The following is a 22,383-nucleotide window of genomic DNA, read 5'->3' on the forward strand; positions in this document are numbered from 1 at the left end:
TTAAGGGGGTATTGTTCTGTGGACATCATGAACAACACCTGAATGTGTGGCTGATAAAGTCAGCCTTGTCATGAGGTCTGCATCTGTTGTGCTGTTGTTACCTGAGAGTATATAAGTCAAGACAATCTGAGAGTCTACAGAGAACATTATGCTTCGCTCTTCTTTATATGCTGCATGTACTAAAGAGCTCTGGTTCATCACACCAAGTCTGTAATTCTTCACAGAGTGAGCTACTCTCAAAAATAACAAGGAGAATTTTTCTCTTTCATAACCACTAATTTAAACATACTAACACTGTGCCTCTTATGTCAATGTGTTGCACTCACACTGGACATCTATGAAGAGAGATGAAGAGTTGATCTCTACATATTGATTCTCAGACTTGCAGTAGTAGATCCCTCTGTCCTCAGAGCTGATGGAGGAGAAATGATAGACGCCTTCTGGTCCTTGAATCAGTGTTTGGTTCTCCTTGTACCAGGTGTAATTAGCTGCTGGGTTAGCATCACTGCTACAGGTCAGATTCACTGAACTACCCTCCACTATCTCACCAGAAGGACTCACTGACACAGAGGGAAGCTTTGGAGCATCTGAAGGACAACAAGTAAAGACCTCCATGTCATTAATATCAACATGCTCTATGGATGACACATGACAAACCCACCTGATTCACAGGGTTAATTAGAATTACTTGCTGCTGACAAAATGAGCCTCATGAAACCTGCTGACGCTGACAACTGAAAATTACCAACTATGGGAATTTAGCATTTTAGATTTAGTAATCAATGTATAGACTGGGACATGTCCTTTGTGATTCTCTGTGAGGAAGTCATGAGGAAGACAGCTGACAGTCAGGTGAGAGTGGCTGTCTTGTAAACATTTAAGGGGTATTGTTCGGTGGACGTCATGATCAACACCTGAATGTGTGGCTGATAAAATCAGCCTTGTCATGAGGTCTGCATCTGTTGTCCTGTTGTTACCTGAGAGTATATAAGTCAAGACAATCTGAGAGTCTACAGAGAACATTATGCTTCGGTCTTCTTTATATGCTGCATGTATTAAAGAGCTCTGGTTCATCACACCAAGTCTGTTATTCTTCACAGAATGAGCTACTCTCAAAAATAACAATGATAACTTTTCTCTTTCATAACCTATAATTTAAACATACTAACACTGTGTCTCTTATTTTCAATGTATTGCACTCACACTGGACATCTATGAAGAGAGATGAAGAGTTGATCTCTCCATACTGATTCTCAGACTTGCAGTAGTAGATCCCTCTGTCTTCAGAGCTGATTGAGGAGAAATGATAACTTCCTTCTGGTCCTTGAAGCCGTTTTTGGTTCTCCTTGTACCAGGTGTATTTAGCTGCTGGGTTAGCATCACTGCTACAGGTCAGAGTCACTGAACTGCCCTCCACTATCTCAGCAGAGGGACTCACTGACACAGAGGGAAGTCTTGGAGCATCTGGAGGACAACATGTACAGAGAGACAAATAATCAATATTATTCAACATTTTATTTTAGTTCCATTTTCAATCTAAGTGACTTCCTGATGTTACTCACACTGGACGTCTATAAATAGAGATGAAGAGTTGATCTCTCCATACTGATTCTCAGACTTGCAGTAGTAGATCCCTCTGTCCTCAGAGCTGATGGAGGAGAAATGATAGACGCCTTCTGGTCCTTGAATCAGTGTTTGGTTCTCCTTGTACCAGGTGTAATTAGCTGCTGGGTTAGCATCACTGCTACAGGTCAGATTCACTGAACTGCCCTCCACTATCTCAGCAGAGGGACTCACTGACACAGAGGGAAGCTTTGGAGCATCTAGTGGACGTCATGTAAAGAGACATGTTTCATTACAACCATTAAAAATAATGCAAAAATAATGCAATGACCTTTTATTGGTCTCATGGCTGGAGAGAGCTGGTAGAGGCTGTGCAACAGCAGGTGAAGACTCGCAGTTTGGAGCTGAAGAAGGAGCTGAAGTGCTGTGGAGTCTTTTACCTCCATGCTCGTGCAGAGATAGTACCGCCCCACACAGTGGAGGTAAACACTTATGAACACATCCAGATCCTTTCAGTATGTTTTAGCATTTATTCAACAGTACACCATAGAAAATTGATGGCCAGACCTCAGATCAGCTTCTCCACCACCTGAACAAAACACGCCAAGATCATCAGATCAGACACTTGTATCAGAAGAAGACAAACTGTCAGTTTAAGTAATCAGAGTGATATCAAAAAACTGATTTTACGTCGGCGGAGGTAATAAGTTTTACAGCTCAACTGAACCGGAGGAGGCATCTCAGGCTTTGAACTAGCACTAGCCTACGAGCTACAGCCATGGCAACACCACCCACATAAAAGCAAATAAACAAATATCTGACCTTAAAGACGACATCCGTCTACTCTCCCAGGAGTTGCAGAATAAACAGGCCCTGTTGACCTCCTGTCTGGACATTGCCCACGAACAATCCATGCAAATAATCTCACTCAAAGCGGCCCATCCAGGATACTGCTCCATGGGATACCTCCACCTGTCTGCGGCCTTTCACTTCCTCAACCCCCAGCCTCCTCTCCTCCTCGCCTGAGCCTCTCCAACTGCTTCGACACCCTGGCCAACAATCCAGATCTTCGCCCGGTGCTGGGAGGCCCCGCCGCCTGCTCTCTACACACGGCTGCTGGCGGTCGTACGGCTCCTGGCTCCGCTGCCTGCCTGCCAGGGGGAGCCGCCTGAGACTGAGTCCGGAGCACCAGCGGTCGCAGGCGGAGAGGGGCCAGGATGGCTGGTCCTACTCCTGCGGCCGGTGGCGTCCCTGCGGCTTCATGCTCCAATAGCCGCGTGGTCCCCGGTGCCTCGGCAGCTGTTGGTGCTTCTTCTCCCGCTCCGGCTGCCCTGCGTCTGGGATTATCCTGGCGGTGCACCGGTGGGTACCGGCGGGGAAGAGGGCCCCGCAACACCCACAGGGCCCTCTTCCCCGCCGGTACCCACCGGTGCCCAGAGCCGCTGTGCTTCGGTCACGGATCGCCAGCTGTCTTCCAGGACAACCACCTCTACTTCTCGCTGCAAATTCCTGAAGGAAGCCGTTCTCCGATGCTCTGGAGGCGTGCGCCACCCGACACCGCTGGCGGACTCTCTTCCTCCTGGGGCCGGGGTGGCCGACCCACCGCAGCACCTGTCCTGCCGGGCACAGTCGGCGATCCTGCCGTCAGCACACACCCCGGACGCTGGCTCACCACCATCCCTCCCGGCTCAACCTCATCCTCGCACACTCTTTCCACCAACCACCCTGATCATTGGGGACTCCATTACACGGAATATCCGCTTTTTCAACGCCACCACCTGTTGTCTCCCCGGTGCCACAGTCCTGGATATCCTGGGAAAACTTCCTGGGCTGCTGCAGTCTCTCCCGTCCTCCATTACCTGACTAGTTGTACATGTAGGGAACAATGACATGGCTCCATCCTAGCACCACAGGTGCACCACAGGTGCTCGCATGCTTGCAGCCAATATCCCGTACATTATGCTCCACGTGACTGACTATTTACACCACACAACCCCTCCATAGACACTCTTCCTCACCTCACGCCAGCAGCAGTACAAAGCACAGTTCAGCTCTCTAGCGCCCCCGTCCCTCCCACTCAGCCAATAAAATCCATCTGGTCCAATTCCCATCCCCCTTCACGCAACACCAGCCGGGCCGTTGACCACAGTGGTGCTATGCTCCCTGCCCCGGTCGGCTAGCACCACTGTCAACTTTGGTTTACTTAATATCCGCTCACTCATGAGCAAGGGCCATCTCATCCAGGATCTCATCACTGACCATAAGTTTGACTTTTTCTGTTTAACTGAAACCTGGCAACAACCCAACGACTTCTCCCAACTCAACAAATCTACTCCTCCGGCTTTTACTTACACCTGTCAACCCCGTGGCACCGGCCGGGGAGGGGGTCTCACAATAATCCATCACGAGAAGTGGAAAGTCTCGCCGGTGCCTACCCCTGCTTTCACCTCCTTCGAATCCACTGTTTGTCAGTTCTCTGGACCTACTTCCACCATCATCGCAACTGTTTACCGGCCCCCAAAACCAAACAATGACTTTCTACATGACTTTGCTGCTCTGCTCACCCACCTATCCACACTTTCACTAAACAACATAGTACTGGGAGATTTTTACATTCACATGGACAATACCAACAACCCACTTACCAAAGACTTTACATCCTGCCTTGACAGTTTTGGATTTCAACAGCACACCGATACCCCCACTCACTCCAAGGGTCACATTCTGGACTTGATCTGCTGCTCTGGTGTTTCCCCTTCTGAGCTAATTGCAGTTGAACTCCCCATAACCGACCATTTCCTCCTCTCATTTAATGTTAAACTCCCTCTCTCCACTACCAAGCTCCCCCATCTCATTTCTTTTCGCAATATTAAGGACATTAACTTAGATTCCCTCTCCTCCAGCATCGACTCCCTCATGGCCACTCACAACTCAGTCACCCTCGAACAGCTGGTTTCACACTACAACACTGGACTCCAACACATACTCAACTCCCTTGCTCCGCTAAAAACCAGATCTGTCTCCTTCTCCCTTTCCGCTCCCTGGTTTACCCCCGAACTTCGACTCATGAAAGCCAAAGGACGACAACTCGAGCGGCTATACAGGAAAACTGGACTTCATATTCACAAAGATATTTATAAAAATCATATGTTACATTACAAGAACTGCATTACGGAAACAAAATCAAATTATTACACTGGCATAATCTGTTCAAACAAAGGTAACACCAAATCACTGTTCTCACTGTACAAGAATATTACCCAAGCCCCGGAATCTGTACCATCTCACCTCTGTTCAACTGCTTTCTCTAACTCCATCATGTCATTCCTCAGTCAGAAAATCCAGATGATCCACCAACATGTCAGCTCACAAAACACCCTCAATGTCGTATCCGAACTTCCTCCTCCTACCCACTCTTTCTCCTCCTTCCAGCTCCCCACCACCTCGGAAATTTCAGATCTTATCCGCAAGTCCAAGCCATCCACCTGTCAGCTCGACCCTCTCCCCACAGTTCTGGTCAAAGCCTGCCTCCCTTCCCTGGTCCCTCTCATCTCTGCCATAATCCACTCCTCTCTCTCCACTGGAACTGTTCCTACACCATTCAAGACTGCTGCAATTACCCCAATTTTGGAAAAACCCAGTGGGATCCCACAAACTTCAATAACCTGCGTCCAATCTCTAATCTCCCCTTCATTTCCAAGATTCTTGAAAAAACAGTAGCAATTCAACTCCATTCTCATTTATCCAACAACAACCTGTACGAACAGTTCCAGTCTGGTTTCCGCCCTCTCCATAGCACAGAGACTGCACTCATAAAAATAACCAATGACCTCCTCATGGCAGCTGATTCTTGTTTACTCTCCATTCTCATCCTCCTCGATCTCAGTGCAGCCTTCGACACCATCTGTCACACCCTCCTCCTCAAGAGACTATCCTCCCTCGGCATCACTCATACTCCTCTAAACTGGTTCAAATCATATCTCTCCTGCCGCACTCAGTTCATCCAGCTAAAAACCTTCACATCCCAACCTTCCCCTGTCACCTCAGGTGTGCCTCAGGGCTCTGTCCAGGGGCCCCTCCTCTTTATCATTTATCTCCTTCCCCTTGGCAATATCTTCCACAAACATATCATCACTTTTCACTGCTATGCAGATGACACCCAGCTCTACTTCACCAGCAAGCCCACTTCCAACCTCCCGCCCTCCTCCCTTACCGACTGCTGAACTGAAATAAAATCCTGGTTCACTTCAAATCTACTAAAACTCAACTCTGACAACTGAGATTCTTCTCGTTGGCACACAATCAACACTTTCCAAAACTGCTCAGTTTCCCCCTCCCCACAGGTTAAGAGTCTGGGTGTCATCCTCGACAGTACACTTTCCTTCCAATCTCACATCAACAACATCACCCGGTCTGCTTACTTCCACCTACGCAACATCAACCGCCTCCGCCCCTCCCTTACTCCCCATACCACTGCTATCCTTGTCCATAGTATCATCACTTCCCGCCTGGATTACTGCAACTCCCTCCTCTCCAGTCTCACCCACAAATCCCTGCACAAACTTCAGCTGGTCCTGAATTCAGCTGCCCGTGTAGTTACCAGAACCCATCCACCGCATCACTCCCGTCCTACAGCAGCTCCACTGGCTCCCGGTCAAGTCCCGCACTGACTTCAAAATCCTTCTGCTAACATTCAAGGCCATTCACAATCTTGCCCCCCGATATCTTTCCAATCTTCTCCATATTGTCAATCCCTCCGTTCATCCTCCTCCATTCTGCTGACTGTCCCCCCTGCCCGTCTCACCACCACGGGGAGCAGGGCTTTCAGCCGCTCTGCTCCCCGGCTCTGGAACTCTCTGCCACCCGAAATAAGGAACATCAGTACAATGCGTCACATTTCAAGTCCCGACTCAAAACACACCTGTTTAAGATTGCCTTTTCCCTTTAACTGACTATCCTGTCCATTTTCACTGTTTTTACTCTTGTGTACTTTTGTGGCATTCTTTTTTATTTATTTATTATATTTTTAATTTTAATTATTATATTTTAATTATTATTTATTATTATTTTATTTCTATTGTGTACTGTGCATTGTCTTTTATTAACTGTAAGGTGTCCTTGAGTGACAGAAAGGCGCCTATGAAAAAAAATGTATTATTAATATTATTATTATTATTTTGAAGAGTGCAACTGATTGATTACATTACATTGTTGTGGCAGTTTCAACAAAAGTGTGTACCAAATAGATGTGATGAGATTTTTGACCCAAAAGAGTTGCTTATGTTTCTGTACTCACACTGGACGTCTATGAAGAGAGATGAAGAGTCGATCTCTCCATATTTGTTCTCAGACTTGCAGTAGTAGATCTCTCTGTCCTCAGAGCTGATGGAGGAGAAGGTATAAGTGCCTTCTGGTCCTTGAATCAGTGTTTGGTTCTCCTTGTACCAGGTGTAATTAGCTGCTGGGTTAGCATCACTGCTACAGGTCAGAGTCACTGAACTGCCCTCCACTATCTCAGCAGAGGGACTCACTGACACAGAGGGAAGCTTTGGAGCATCTGGAAATGTATTAAGAGAATACGTTAAGTGTGTTACAACAATAGATTGTGTAGTATTTAAACCATAAAGTGTGAACAGCTGTGTGTAGCACTGTTTGAATCTGGGTCCCAAAACAGCATAAAACTCCTCAAGTCTCCTGGAGCTGCTCAGTGAATTACAGCAGACTGAGAATGTGGAGCACAAGAACGTAGACATGACAGTAAAATCTTCTCCTGCAAAGACTGGACACATTTAATCTGTTATTTTTAAATAAACTGTTTCACTCACATGTCACATTAATAGAGATGTATTCAGACGTCCTCCTCCCCAGCTCGTTCTCAGCTGTACAGTTATACTCTCCAGAGTCAGAGGACTGGATGGAGCTGAAGACAAGCTGTGGTTCTTTACTGAGAGGTTGAAGGTCTGGATCTCCATTCTCCTTGTACCAGGTGTAATTAGCTGCTGGGTTAGCATCACTGCTACAGGTCAGATTCACTGAACTGCCCTCCACTATCTCAGCAGAGGGACTCACTGACACAGAGGGAAGCTTTGGAGCATCTGGATATGTATTAAGAGAATAGGTTAAGTGTGTTACAACAATAGATTGTGTAGTATTTAAACAATAAAGTGTGAACAGCTGTGTGTAGCACTGTTTGAATCTGGGCACCAAAACAGCATAAAACTCCTCAAGTCTCCTGGAGCTGCTCAGTGAATTACAGCTGACTGAGAATGTGGAGCACAAGAACGTAGACATGACAGTAAAATCTTCTCCTGCAAAGACTGGACACATTTAATCTGTTATTTTAAAATAAACTGTTTCACTCACATGTCACATTAATAGAGATGCATTCAGACGTCCTCCTCCCCAGCTCGTTCTCAGCTGTACAGTAATACTCTCCAGAGTCAGAGGACTGGATGGAGCTGAAGACATGCTGTGGTTCTTTACTGAGAGGTTGAAGGTCTGGATCTCCATTCTTCTTGTACCAGGTGTATTTAGCTGCTGGGTTAGCATCACTGCTACAGGTCAGATTCACTGAACTGCCCTCCATGATTTCACCTGAGGGACTCACTGACACAGAGGGAAGCTTTGGAGCATCTGGAGGAGATATGAATATGCATTACTTACAGATCAGAATATGTTATCACAGGCAATTGACTATTGATTCACCTTGTGAGTCTGTGTGTGTGTATCATCAGGACAAATGTGGCCCTGGAGACACAGATTGTAGTGGAAACTACCACAGAAGCAGTTTAGAGTATTTTGCCAGGTGTCTGTATGTCTGTCTGTGGACACATTTTGTCAGTGCGTTAGCATCACACCTGAGCAAGATACAGTCACAAAACCTCACAGGTGTGGAGTGAGATCAAAATGAAATCTGAGGTCAAAGGTGGTTGTGGTCTCAGGTAATAATGTCGTAATGACTTCTGAGTAGTTGTGGGTCAAAACGCGAGCATGTTGACAGGTGTCACGGCTGGTGTGATCCCACTGCAAGATGGCCTAGAGTTATGTTTCTTTTTCTTTGTTTCTTTGTGATTGTCTCTATTTTTTGTCACAGCAGCTATCTGGAGTGTCGATCCTGGATCTGTCTCTGATCCGAATCCTGCCTGTCATATTATCATATATAGCCACTGTCGTTGTAGCAGCGCTCATCTTTTTGTTTTGATTGTGACGTTAAAGATTGTCTGTCTGTAGAGTCCGTCATGAAAAATCTGGAGAAACTGAAAACTTGATTTTAAAGGTGCGTTATGTAGTTTGCGAATGAAATTCAGAGACTCAGAAAGGTAATGTTTAAATATTGATAAGGTAATACACAAACTCAGCGATATTTATTATTTCCATAAGTGAATAAACAAGCTGTTCTCAGAGGAAAATAACATCCCCAGACCACTGTTTGAAGCTAGAAAGGTGGCAGAGTCTGCCACATATAACCAAAGTAAAATAGTAATATATGATAATATTGTTTTTGTGAATTCTTTTAGCCATGATAATTCTTCAAGTGAAAATCTGATATCTTGACAGCCCTAGTCTGAACTTGTAATTTGTGTTTTATTGTCAGTGTGTATGAATGTCTTTTTCCTGATACAGTGGATCAAACTCACAGACTGAAGGAGAGCCGTAGTTTTCATGTCCTTTCAAAGCACAAGAGATGATGTCTCCAGGATAAACCCGGCCTTTAAAAGAAGATGTCTCCACCCCTGTGACTTTCTGTCCGTTCTTGAACCAGACGTAGGAAAGACGACCAGCTGGACTGCAGCTGCTGTGACACTTCAGCTCTGCCTCAGTATCAGACTGGTGGACTGTTGTTCTGGTCACCTGCACCTGCAGAGCTGGATATGAGAACAAGACACAATATTATTATCACTGGTTCTGACAGAAATCAGTGATAGATGTACATACACGACAACACAACAGTTACTATTCCTAGAACTAGCAGTGAACATTAGTGCCAACACAACAGTCATTATTACACAAACTCATGATGATCCATCATTTTCAACATGTTCACTGTTTCTAAATGTACTATGTTGATGTTTTACATCAGTGTGTGTTCATCAGTACCTATGACAGTCAGAGTTGTACCAGGTAAACTACTCCTCCATTCAAACCATTGTGTTGTGAATTTAAAGTGATACTGAGCTGAATCACTCTCTGTCAGGTCAGTGACTCTCAGAGTGGAGCGTCCTGTCTCTGTTTCAAGGACCTGAACACGACCTGCAAACTGGGAGTCTTCTCTAAGGTCCTCAGGCTGTGAAGGACTCTGCCACTGATGAGAACGTTCAGGACTGAACCAGAATTTAGATCTGATAGGTCCATAACTGCTGTAAGTGCAAGAAATGTCCACTGATGAGCCTTTGAAGGCACAGATGCTTCTGTCAGTGTAAATTACTCTGTAGCAGGTTTGACCTGTGACACCTGAAAGATAAAACAAAGTTTTGATCATTTTTAAACCAGAGTTGATGAAGAGTCACAATGAGGGTCTCCATATTAAAATACATGTAGTTATAAGACTCCATCAGATGGTGTTATGTTAGTGTAGTAAACTCACACACTGGAGGAGAGGGGAAATCCTCATGTCCTTCAACAGCACAGGAAAAACTGTCTGCATAATCAAAGTAGACTGAAAAACTAGAAGACGTTTGTGACTGAATTTTCTGTCCATTTCTGTACCAGATGTAGGAAGAACGATCAGGTAGACGACAACTGCTGTGACACTTCAGGTCTCCCAAGTTAGAATATGAGGAAATGCTCACCTTCACCTGGAGATCTGGATGTGAAGAAGGAACAAGAATGTTATTTTAGACAAACTGTCAACATACACACACACAACACATTTATATTATTGTTGTCTAGATGTTGAACATTTGGAAATAATTAAAATATGAATGAAAATGTTACCTGTGACCCTCAAAGTGACTCCAGGTGAACCAGTATATCTCCCACCTGGTTGGTTTGTTATGGAGCTGAACTTGTACTCAGCTGAGTCGCTCTCTCTCAGGTCTGTGATTCTCAGAGTGCAGCTCTTCTCATAACAACTGTACTCAACACGATCTTGATAATCTGAGTCTGTACTCAGATCCACAGGTTGATTTCCACTCAGTTTAGTAAACCAGAATGTTTCCTTAACTTCAACATCACCACCATCTATTCCGGATGGGTATGTGTATGTGCAGCTTATTTCCACTGTTGATCCTTTTACGGCACAGATCTCAGTAGAGCTGTAAGTCACTCCCCAGTCATCCTGACCCTGTATCACTGTAACACAGAGAACATCAGAAACTACAATCAGACTCAAAACATCATCAGGAGACAGATTTTCACTGTAGTGGAGGAGCTTCAGTCTGTGAAGCTACACTTCCCAAAATACTGTGGCTTTCTTCATACGAACTTGTAACAAAGGCAGAAAAAGGCAGCCTTCAGACGGTTTTGTAAAGGAATTTTCACGTTCAGTCTCATAGGTTCATAGTAGTACATTTGTCTCTATACATCTCCCACTCTGCTTACAGAGGAGGTAGAGTTACCCTGAGGTCATGCTCGGGGTCACAGGCTTCTGTGTGTGCAGAGGTTCCTGTGCCTTCACTAACCTTCACTACATCTCATACCAGAAACATATACTGTTGAGCTATGTTCTCCTCGATGGAGCTTCATTAAATACTTCAACGTAAGGCATCACGTCTCCTGAATCTCCTTTCTCACCTGTGTTAATCAGATGAATGAAAATTCATCAACAGGTTTTTGGGCAGTCTCCGTTATCTTAACTAGAACGGTACGTAAGACTTATTCTGTATCACACGTTTCTCTTAAGGTCTTTTTTAAAAATGGGTTGATACTGTAAATCAAGTTTCAGTGGTATTTGTGGTTCATGAAAGTCAACAGAGGTATAGAGAAATGTACAAGTCATTAAGGTTTACATGAGAATATTTAAAGCAAAGGAACAGTGAAAGAAGAAGGCTTCACTTTTAAATGTAAATATTTGTAAAATATTTATAATTAAAGTAACAGTGAAGGAAGTGAATCCGAGCACTGACCATCACAACCAATCAATCCCACAAAAGTTACGCACAAAATACTCAACTAAAACAAGTACAATTACTCAACCAAAGCAGCTAAACTATGAAACTAAACTAAGACAAACTCAAGCACAAATAACAAACAAGCATGGATGTGTTGGATGGATGGTTGTAGTCAAAGAAACAAGATGGCGGAGAGCCAAAATGGCGGTCACGCTCTCTTGAAGTGTGACGTCACAGATCCTTCGAAAGGAGCATTTGAAGGCCAATTACGTCACAACGCTGCTCAAAGGCTGTCCAAATTCGAAGGCCCCTTTAGTTGCAGCCCACAAATGCAGCCTGCCCTTCCCTCTTTTTGGAGGACGCACCGCTACTATCCTTCGCGGCCTGCTATATCCCAAGATTCTTTGCGCACCGCTGCTCAGTCCCGAAACAGAGGAAGCAAGAGAAAATGGCAACATCAAGTGGCGCAGACATGACATTCAAATTTAAGTAATGGGTTTATACTCGGATTTTACTCATTTGAATATCCAATGCCAGATACACTATATTGCCAAAAGTATTGGCTCACCTGCCTTGACTCACATATGAACTTAAGTGACATCCCTTTCTTAATCCATAGGGTTTAATATGACGTTGGTCCACCCTTTGCAGCTATAACAGCTTCAACTCTTCTGAGAAGGCTTTCCACAAGGTGTGTTTATGGGAATTTTTGACCATTCTTCCAGAAGCGCATTTGTGAGGTCACACACTGATGTTGGACGAGAAGGCCTGGCTCTCAGTCTCCACTCTAATTCATCCCAAAGGTGTTCTATTGGGTTGAGGTCAGGACTCTGTGCAGGCCAGTCAAGTTCATCCACACCAAACTCTCTCATCCATGTCTTTATGGACCTTGCTTTGTGCACTGGTGCACAGTCATGTTGGAACAGGAAGGGGCCATCCCCAAACTGTTCCCACAAAGTTGGGAGCATGGAATTGTCCAAAATCTCTTGGTATGCTGAAGCATTCAGAGTTCCTTTCACTGGAAATAAGGGGCCAAGCCCAGCTCCTGAAAAACAACCCCACCGCAACCTACCGTTCTCCTGGCAACCGCCAAACCCAGACTCGTCCATCAGATCGCCACATGGTGAAGCGCGATTCGTCACTCCAGAGAACGCGTCTCCATTGCTCTAGAGTCCAGTGGCGGCTTGCTTTGCACCACTGCATCCGACGCTTTTGCATTGCACTTGGTGATGTATGGCTTGGATGCAGCTGCTCAGCCATGGAAACCCATTCCATGAAGCTCTCTACACACTGTTCTTGAGCTAATCTGAAGGCCACATGAAGTTTGGAGGTCTGTAGCAATCGACTCTGCAGAAAGTTGGCGACCTCTGCGCAATATGCGCTTCAGCATCCACTGACCCCGCTCCGTCATTTTACGTGGCCTACCACTTCGTGGCTGAGTTGCTGTCGTTCCCAATCGCTTCCACTTTGTTATGATACCACTGACAGTTGACTGTGGAATATTTAGGAGCGAGGAAATTTCACGACTGGACTTGTTGCACAGGTGGCATCCTATCACAGTACCACGCTGGCCAAACCGGAAATGGGGAACTTGCGTTTGTTCGACTACAAAAATGGCCGAAACATGACTTGGAGAGGTCACGCATGGATACGAATTAAAAAATGACAATAGATTTTACTGAATCATATGTCTAGAACTACAAAAATGGTGCACGTGAATACGTCACCTAGGCTAGTCAAATGAATGAACATGCAAGATTTGAACAACGGCAATGGTTACACCGTCGTTGGCCTTCCTGTGCACTTTGATTGCACACAAGATGAATTTGTAGGGAAAGTGACCTACAGTTCCACAAAAGGTGGACATGAGGCGTCCGTCTCTGAAATCATAAAAGGGAGATATCACTTGCCCAAGCCCAAGCCAGGACTTGCTCGGCTCGGGCTCATAATTACAGTTAATGTGTCGGTCCGGGCCGGGCTCGGACACAATGTGCACGGGCTCGGGTAGGGTTGGGCTTGATTTTTTGGGCCTGATCTAAGCTCTAATCATGAGACACACGTATCTTATGTTATAGCGAGGTCATCAACCATAAATCTCCAACAGGTCGCCCATAAGATTACGTGTGTGTGTGTAACCCCTAATGTGTGTGTGTACATGTGGGTTAGTTAAAGAGACAGAGAGTGAGAGAGAGCAAGACAAAGACATGGTTACATGCTGCCATTCCGACAGACCGCCATTACGACACACTGCCATTCCGACATTGTACTATTCAGACATGTCACCATTCCACTATTCCGACATGCTAACGTCCCAGCATTCCGACAAAGTTTCACTGTGATCCGTAACCCGTAACCCTAACCCTTTCAAAAGATGTGCCGGAATGGCAAGACGTTTAAAAAATAAATAAATACCACCATTCCGACCTTAGGAGCAAAAAATGTTGGAATGATGGGACGTTTCATTAAAGGTTTAGTGTTGCCATTCCAACAATTAGGGCCTAATGTCGGAATGGCGGTATGTCGGAATGGCAGTTTGTTGGAATGGCGGTTGCCCCCCAACACCCTTGGCGGCGGCTAAGCTAACACCATGGAGTGGCTCAGATCAGCTCATAAAGAGCGAAAAGGGAAAGCTAACAACATGTTTTACCACGTAAAACGAACAGCAATAAAAAAGAGGGACACAGCGGCCCACAAAACTCACAAAGAACAAAGAATGTAGCTCACAAACATACAATACACACTAACTTCTAGAATCTGCCCAGACATTAATTAAGCTTCACTTGTAGTCATGTCTTCCTTAATCCAGCTCGCTTCCTCGGCATGGATTAAAGGCGGTTGCAGTGTTCTGCGTTGGCTGTTAAGACAGCGTAGTTGATGGGCAATAAGAAAACAGGCAAAACGGGCGTTTTCTGAGGAAAAATAAAAACATCTTCCTTCTGCAGGCAGGTAAAGAGAGGCTGGTTGCACAGCATCTTTACTGGATCCGGAGCGTGTTTGGTGAACACGGCGCAGTTTTGGCTCGTCCAATGAGATGAAAGACTGCGGCCTAGGCAGCGAAAGAAATCCAGACATCTGTAGGCTCCCTTCTGAGTAATAGTTGTGTAGGCGAAAGCTGATGCTTCCAGCAACACATAACTCTGGGACTGCCGGAACTGCTACTGTATTTATCTCCTCCGGTGTCGGTGGAACTGATGCATTCAGGTGCGTCACAGACAATAGGAGATGGGAGTTTTCCAACCTGGGGTGCTGTGACAAGCAGGCGCCACCTACTGGACATTAGGGTCATTGCACTTTCCTTTGTTTACCAGGCTTTGTTAGTGCAAGGAGGCCGCATATAAGCATTGAGCTGCACGCGGGCCGAGGCTGCAGTGAAGGAGCAACAATGTATTGACACTGTGTACTTTAACACAGTACTTAGCGAGAAGTACTTATAAGAAGTGTGTGACGCATGAAAAAAGTGTCTGCTGGCTGCTCATCTTCCTGTGCTCAGGCTGCTGCAGAGTGTGAATGACAGCTGTAGAGAAATGCAAGCAACATCTTGAAATGATACCGACTGGTGTTATTTCTGAACTCTGGTTCCTGTGTTAATTATGCTATCGCGGCACATCGACCAGCCTCTAACACGTACGAACGCAGGCTCAAGTTAAGTTTGGAGGAAGTTTGAACGATGGAGGAAGTTCCTCAGAGCGATTCATTTTATTTAACAGAATTTCTCTTCAGATTTCTCCTTTGTTAATGTACAGTATGTACAGTCACTGTACATCCACGCAAACACAGCTTTACTCTCTCTACCTGTGCACTGTTGCATATCAAATCTTTACTATAAAACCCACCATGCTAACAGTCTTACAGTATAAATGTAGACGTACAGTACCTTGAACAGAGAGAAGGACGACAACAAATCCACTCGCTGCTGCTGTTAAACTCATAGCTTCTCCTCACGTCTGTTAAATCAGCAGGTCGATCACATACAGCAGAAGTACTGAATGTCAGTTCATCTCATCAAACACTTCTAAATAAAGACGGAAGACGTGGTCACGAGACATTTTGTCTCTCTCTGGTTGGTTCACTTGTCTTGAACACACATCGAGGCGTTAACTAGCTGGCTTCCTTCCTCTTTATATTATTAATATGTATGAAGAGACGAATACCTGTGAACCCTCAAGACAAAATGAAGAAATGATTCTTACTGTTGCTTTACAAACAATGCAGGTAAAACATGGACGTATCAGCAAACTGAACAATAAATGTGATATTGTTCCAAAGGCGAGGCAGCAGAACAGAAAAGGTTCAGTCAGCCTTGATTGTAATTTGAGCTTTTATTAAATTAAAAAGCCTAAACCAGATATTCATCGGAGACTGTGTGAGCTAATGTTTAGACAATAAACTGGATGTGACATGAAACAACAATAGTGAGGACCCAAACGTAAGACACTCTGGAGGCAGGCAGGGTAAAGAACAAAAGGCAAGCTTTAATATCAAACCATGACGGGCTGGAGGCCATGAGACCAGCGGCAGAGTCGGAAGCCCTCGGGAAGCTGGAGAGCAGGACCAGAGTCTTGGTACCGTTGGAGGCCGATAGACGCCAGAGCCTAGCAGCTGGACACCAGAGAAGGAAGCAGGTGACATGGCAGCAGGACTGGAAGCTGGAAACTGGGCACCAGTACTATGGCATGAGGCAGGTGTCACTGGGTGTCACAGAAGGCTGCTGAATGATGTTCTGGTGGGTCTGTTGGTGAGTCAGCAGGCATTGGAAACTCAGGGGCCGGAGAGGCGTCGACAGACCCAGGAACAAGACCTGCGTCGACTCACAACCACAGGGCAGCAGACCCTCCATGGGGCCGGACGGTGGGACCTCCACGGTGCTACGAAGCAAGGTTAGCATGCTGGTGGCTAGCTGAGACAGGAGCTGGAGCAGGCGGGGGGATAGCAGGCTGTTAGTGAAGTCAGTAATTACAAATTGTGGGTCCAACAGCCTTGGTCTTGAGCGGAGTGTCTTTTGGATTAAGTTGTAGGAAAACAGCTTGAGCTTAAAGTCCACAGAACCTGTGATAGAGTTCAGTTTTTAAAAAAATAAGCAGTATCTCTTCAGCTCCTCCAGAGATTTTGTGTCCGCTGGGTCCATTGTTGGTCAGTTGGTATCGTTACGAGTCGAAAAAATGGTGAAGACCCAAACACAAGACACTCAGGAGGCAGGGTAAAGAACAAAAGGCGAGCTTTTGTAACAAAGCTGAAGTTTGAATACAAAATCCAAAAAGCAAGAAAAACAGGAGGAGCAGGCAATACAAGAATTAAAGTACAACTAAATAAAGTACAAACCAAAGAAGTGCTGGGAACACAGTTTTAAATAGACAGGGACTGATTAACAAATTAAAAAACAGGTGAACAGGAAAAAAAAAAGCTGAGAGGGAGAAGTGAAAAGCAAAATATCACACATAAGAAGAGACCTTCAAACCTTGCTTTTAGCACTTTTTACTCTCTTTGTGTTTTTATCCTCACTAAACGGGCTGGGCTGCCCACCTCCTCTTTAAGGAGCCCCCAATAGCCATTTCGGCTCTCGTTTAAAGACTCTTCAACACTTTACATGCATACCAAGTGACCCTGGAGTGAGCTACTCCGGCTGTTTCAACCTGAAGCTAAAGCAACTATCGACAGGATACCACCGACACCGATCCAGGTTACCGGACACTGAACCACCGCAGCTGGGCCTGTGTCGGTAAGTTGTGATTCTGCAAACCTATCTGCTGAGTGATCTAAGGCTTTTCTACATAGTGGGCTCCTGATGTGGAGCCCCGGCATGTAAGTCTCGCTTTGCGCTGCTAACGTTAGCTTCCCACAACAACGGCAATAGCAATAACAACAACAACAATAACAACAACAGCAGCAGCAATTCATTCTATTCCTTAAGACACCTTTACTGGCCACAGCTGTTTCTCTCCCCAGCATTCTTCACCGTACAGATATCAGATATCGTAGCAGACAGCGGGGAAATCGAGAGAAGACTTGAGGCTAAGCTGAAAATACTTTAATATCAGGCTTAACAATAAATATGACATTCTCAGCGTCACTGACTTTCCCCCCCCTGGAAGACGGGACACGGGCCTCTTCTTCATCACCTGCATCTGGGCACTTCCCCCGCGGCAAGACTCGCAGGCAATCCCAGCCTGTGTTTACTCCTGTTCCACAGAGATCCGCAGCTCGTCGCACTGGTTATCCCTCACTGCCCACTCGGCCACCACACCAGGGGTCTCCACCATCGTCTCCATCTCTCCAGAGGTCTCCGTGGAGGTTGGTACTGCACTCCCAGGTGCAGCTTTGCTTGTGATCGGCACATCGCTGGTCAGGCATGTAGCGGTGCTCGGTGGGAGAACTTTCTGCCATCCGGGTGCCTCTGTAAATGACATTAAATCCTCTGCTCTGCACCTGAGTGACCAGTACAGGTCTGTCTCCACCTTGGTCCTCGAGGCAGGTGTGAACGACATTAAGAACGAGCGGTCAGAGGACCTCAAAGTTGATTTCACCCGCCTCGTTGACACTCTGCTGGACACCGGAAAACAGCTGATTATTTCCGGTCCGCTGCCCTCTCCGTGTTATGGTGATGTTAAATCTAGTTGCCTCCGTCAACTCCATACCTTGCTGAAGGGCTACTGTATGCATAACGGCATCCCCTTCGTGGACAATTTTGCCGCTTTTTTAAACCGTCTCTTTTTTTTTTTTTTTAAAAGAGACAGCTTACACCCAAACCGAGAGGGGTCACGTCTCCTATCCTCCAACATCGAACTGACCCTCCACTCATGTACCGCCTGACTCGCTGTAACCTCGTATAGCTCCCCCTACCTGTGCAATAGTCTCACTACACCTAAGTGCATCCCAGTAAGAGTAACAAATAAACCATACAGTTCACTTGCTCTACTTGCTAATCATAGAAACTCACTCACCTTGATTCCGATAAGACCTTCCTCTTGCCTTATAACTCACCCATCAACCTCCAACCCCCCAGCTCCTAGCTCTACTGAATCATTAGATATCATTAGCAACATAGCCCCAGTGCCCCCCACGGTCAGTGGCCTGCAGCATCTTTCCACTCCTGATGATTTTAGTCGTAGGCATGGTCTTGGTTTCTTACACTTTGCCAGGAGCCTTGTTCCCAAAATTGATCTATTTAAAACGTGTTTTTTCAGGTAATGACACTCTTATTGATATAATTTTGACTAATGTCCCCCATAAATACACGTCTATAGGTGTATTTCCAAATGACATTAGTGATCATTGCTGCATTGCATGTGTCAGGAATACCAAAATGCCTAAATCCAAGAGTCAAATCATCATCAAACACTCTTTTAAGCATCAATTGGAATCTTGGCAATTTTTACCTCCGCCAGTCTCACATCCTGGTTTTAATTTTACCCCTTTGTCAACATCTGAGGTTTTGCACGCGTTGCAAACATTAGACTTTAAGAAATCTGCTGGGCCAGATGGTCTTGATCCATTTTTTCTCAAATCAGCCACGCCGTTTATTGCTCAGACAATAACTGATATTTTTAATTTGTCTATTTCTTCTCAGAAATTTCCAGCTCTATGGAAGCAAGCATTTGTCATGACCTTGCTGAAATCCGGTGATCCCTCAGATTTAAACAACTATAGACCAATCTCAAATCTCTCTACTCTTGCAAAGTTATTTGAGTCCCTGATATCCACCCAGCTCCATCAGATTCTTGAGTTTAATAATATACTTAACCCTTTACAATCTGGTTTCAGACCTGGTCATAGTACAGTCACTGCCACTCTGAAGGTCCTGGATGAAGTAAAAACTGCCCTTGATAACAAAAAAGTCTGTTTAGCCTTGTTTATTGACCTTACAAAGGCTTTTGATACTGTGGATCACTGTCATCTTCTTAAAATCACTCAAAAATTGGCTTTAGTGATAATGTGGGTAAGTGGATTAAAAGCTATCGAACAAAACGTGTTCAGTCAGTCCGGTTCGGTACAGTTATATCCGACCCCATCACTCTGAACAAGGGGGTCCCACAGGGGTCAATTTTAGGGCCCTTACTCTTTCTACTCTATATAAATAATATTTGTGATCACCTGTGGTTCTTCTCTTACCATATGTATGCTGACGACACAGTTTTATACAACTCCGCTTCCTCTTTAGAAACAGCATACACTAACCTGCAGACTGATTTTACCCTTCTGCTGCATGCTCTCCTTGATGCCAAGTTAGTCCTCAATGCAAACAAAACCAATATCATGTTCTTTAACCATAATTTCACGACCACCCTACCTCCATTTAAGGCATTGGATAGCACCGTCATAGAGGCTGTAGACAAATACAAATATCTGGGCATCTGGCTAGATAAGGATCTAAATTTCAAACATCACATCTCCTACTTAACAAAAAAGCTCAAATTTTTAGTGAGCTTCTTATACAGATCCAAATCGTGCTTTTCTATTGTTGCCCGCTATTTTAGGCAAACTGCCTCAATACCTCTGCTCAAAGTTTACTGCTGTTCAAATTACATATGATCTTAGAGCTAACAGCTGGTTGCGTTTTAAAGTTCCCTTAATGAGGACAGCTTTAGGGATGAGGACCCTCTCCTACTTTGGGCCTTGGTCTTGGAATGACCTGCAAGTCAAGATGAGGATGGGAACTCTCATCCCTCTTTCTGGCTTTAAACAATTTCTCTCCAAACTATTAATCACCAGTTGCACCTGTGACTCTTAGCTTTCAAATTGTGTTGCACTTTTGGGGTCTCTTTTATGGTATCAATTATCATTGTCTCTTTGCTACCTTGCTCTTGCTATGTATTTTCTCGCTTGTTTTGATTGTTTGTTTTGTAATGCTTCCTGACCAGGACATCCTTGGAAAAGAGATTGTCAAATCTCAATGGATCCTTCCTGGATAAATAAAGGATAAATAAAAAATAAAACAAACTGGTATGAACGAAGGACGGTGGCTTTCATAGTGTCATAATTCAGGCTGTCCCCAATTGACAGAGACGTGCACACCTCTTGGGCTTTACCCACTAGCTTACATTGTAAGAGCTGAGACCACACATTTTTTTGGCCACTTTAACATAGCAGCGATGCGTTCAAACGTGTTTAAATACGAGTCTGCCTCGGACTCTCTGAATGCAATGTGCCTGCTAACATCAAAGCTGTCTTGGGGCGCCTGGGAGATGACTGTGTAGCTGAGGGACTGGCTGCTGCTGCAGCTCACCGCTCTATCTCAAGAGCTTCCAACCTTCAATGCATGGCTTCCACCTCCAACCCCTGGTCTTGCACCAAGTCAACTTTAGCTGCTCGGCAGACATACCAGTCTAAACAGGGAGGGCATGGAGTGGGGAAGGAATACCAGCCAGTACACCCGGTTCAGCCCCAACTATAGGAGCTGGCTCACCAAACAAGCTCCTTTCACTCAGCTTATTACACAGAAGCACCTTTAACCACTGCTTCTTAGCATTAACAGGCACCAACACATCAAAATTAGGTCAGCTTTCTTACATCTCTTCAATGTATCGACGGATTAATAGTAAAGTCTTCTAAATTAAAGCCCCACAGAAGAAAAAAACTGCCAAACAAGCAGAGATGAGGACAAAAAGATTAACCAAACTCACCCGATTCACGACGACGATCGACAAAGAAAGGAAGGACGAGCCCCCAAATCATGTTACGCCGCTGGTCCAGGGGAACCCACGACATAACATGATGAGTGTCTCCCCGTTCTTTTCACTCCCGAGAAAGCCAGTGTCACAGAGGAGTCACATTCAAAGTAGCATTTATTTTGCTTCAGAGGGAGAACAAGGCCAACACAACAAACAAAATAATCTGTTACCCTAACTTCCTGCCGCAGATCAAAAATATGAACAAAAGACAAAATCTTACCTAACTCCTGAAATCGGGATAAACAGGAGAAAAGGCTTCTCCCTCCTACTATGCTACTGCTCTCTGTCTATTTACACACTTCAGATGTACCAGATTGTACTGCAGCTGAGTTATTCACAACTAGATTACATATCACAAACTAAACACTGGTCAGCCTCGACACTGGTCCATGTTGGAAGTGGAGGATTGGTGGAGAAGGAGATTGCAGTCAGCCAGCGGTTCAAAAAGGGCTCCTCTCCTCCCTCTGACCAATCCTGTGTCAGCAATCAAGCTGAGCCAGCCAATCAGCAGGTCCAACCTGCTCTCAATCAGAAACACACACACACACTGAGGAGGAGAGACAGATCAGCAACAAATACAAACACAATAATGACTCAGGGTCACGACATCAGTTAAGGTGAGTCAGCTTTATTTGATCACAGTTCCTTGTTGTTTCAGGGTGAGCATCAAAGTTTATCACATTCAGTTTCATCAATGGACAAATAATGAGGAAGTAAGGAACAAGTCAGAGAAAACAGACTGATTTAAATGTTATTTGTGTCCATTATTGATATATAAAACCTTTATTCTGAAGGTAAACACAAAAAGAGTTTGTTTAAACTGAAATCCAAAACTTTCTGCACACTGTCGCCCTCTGCAGCACAGAGAGGGAACTGAAATAATGTTCAAACTACAGAGTTGTTGCTGGAAGCTGGATGTTTATTTCAATCAGCCACTGCAACACTTTGAAAATGTTACAGCTACAGAGTGTGATAGAGCTGGGCTCATGTTACATTTCAATGTGTTTTAATATATAATGTACATGCTGTGAGATACTGTGCTTCCTGTTCCACATGTCTTTCTCTGCCAGGACAGGTGTGATGTGATAGGCCAATCAGTATTTCTT

The 22,383-nt window shown here is 45.0% G+C and overlaps 1 protein-coding gene across 1 annotated transcript in view; it reads right to left on the reverse strand.

Moving 5' to 3' along the window:
* LOC311271983 (uncharacterized protein) overlaps positions 1-22,383 on the reverse strand; it is a gene marked incomplete at both ends in the record, with an annotated part of 28,867 nt that continues 6,484 nt past the window's right edge. The window contains 13 exons of the mRNA XM_084378015.1: positions 1-101; positions 1,204-1,464; positions 1,563-1,823; positions 6,860-7,120; positions 7,389-7,658; positions 7,927-8,196; positions 9,201-9,428; positions 9,661-10,014; positions 10,148-10,366; positions 10,498-10,634; positions 16,097-16,211; positions 16,302-16,546; positions 17,787-17,986. Coding sequence (XP_084234141.1) covers positions 1-101; positions 1,204-1,464; positions 1,563-1,823; positions 6,860-7,120; positions 7,389-7,658; positions 7,927-8,196; positions 9,201-9,428; positions 9,661-10,014; positions 10,148-10,366; positions 10,498-10,634; positions 16,097-16,211; positions 16,302-16,546; positions 17,787-17,986 — 2,922 coding nt within the window. The remainder of the gene's footprint in view (positions 102-1,203; positions 1,465-1,562; positions 1,824-6,859; positions 7,121-7,388; positions 7,659-7,926; positions 8,197-9,200; positions 9,429-9,660; positions 10,015-10,147; positions 10,367-10,497; positions 10,635-16,096; positions 16,212-16,301; positions 16,547-17,786; positions 17,987-22,383) is intronic.

The sequence above is a fragment of the Pagrus pagrus genome, assembly GCF_965226575.1.
Source record: "Pagrus pagrus genome assembly, chromosome: 2".
NCBI lineage: Eukaryota > Metazoa > Chordata > Actinopteri > Spariformes > Sparidae > Pagrus > Pagrus pagrus.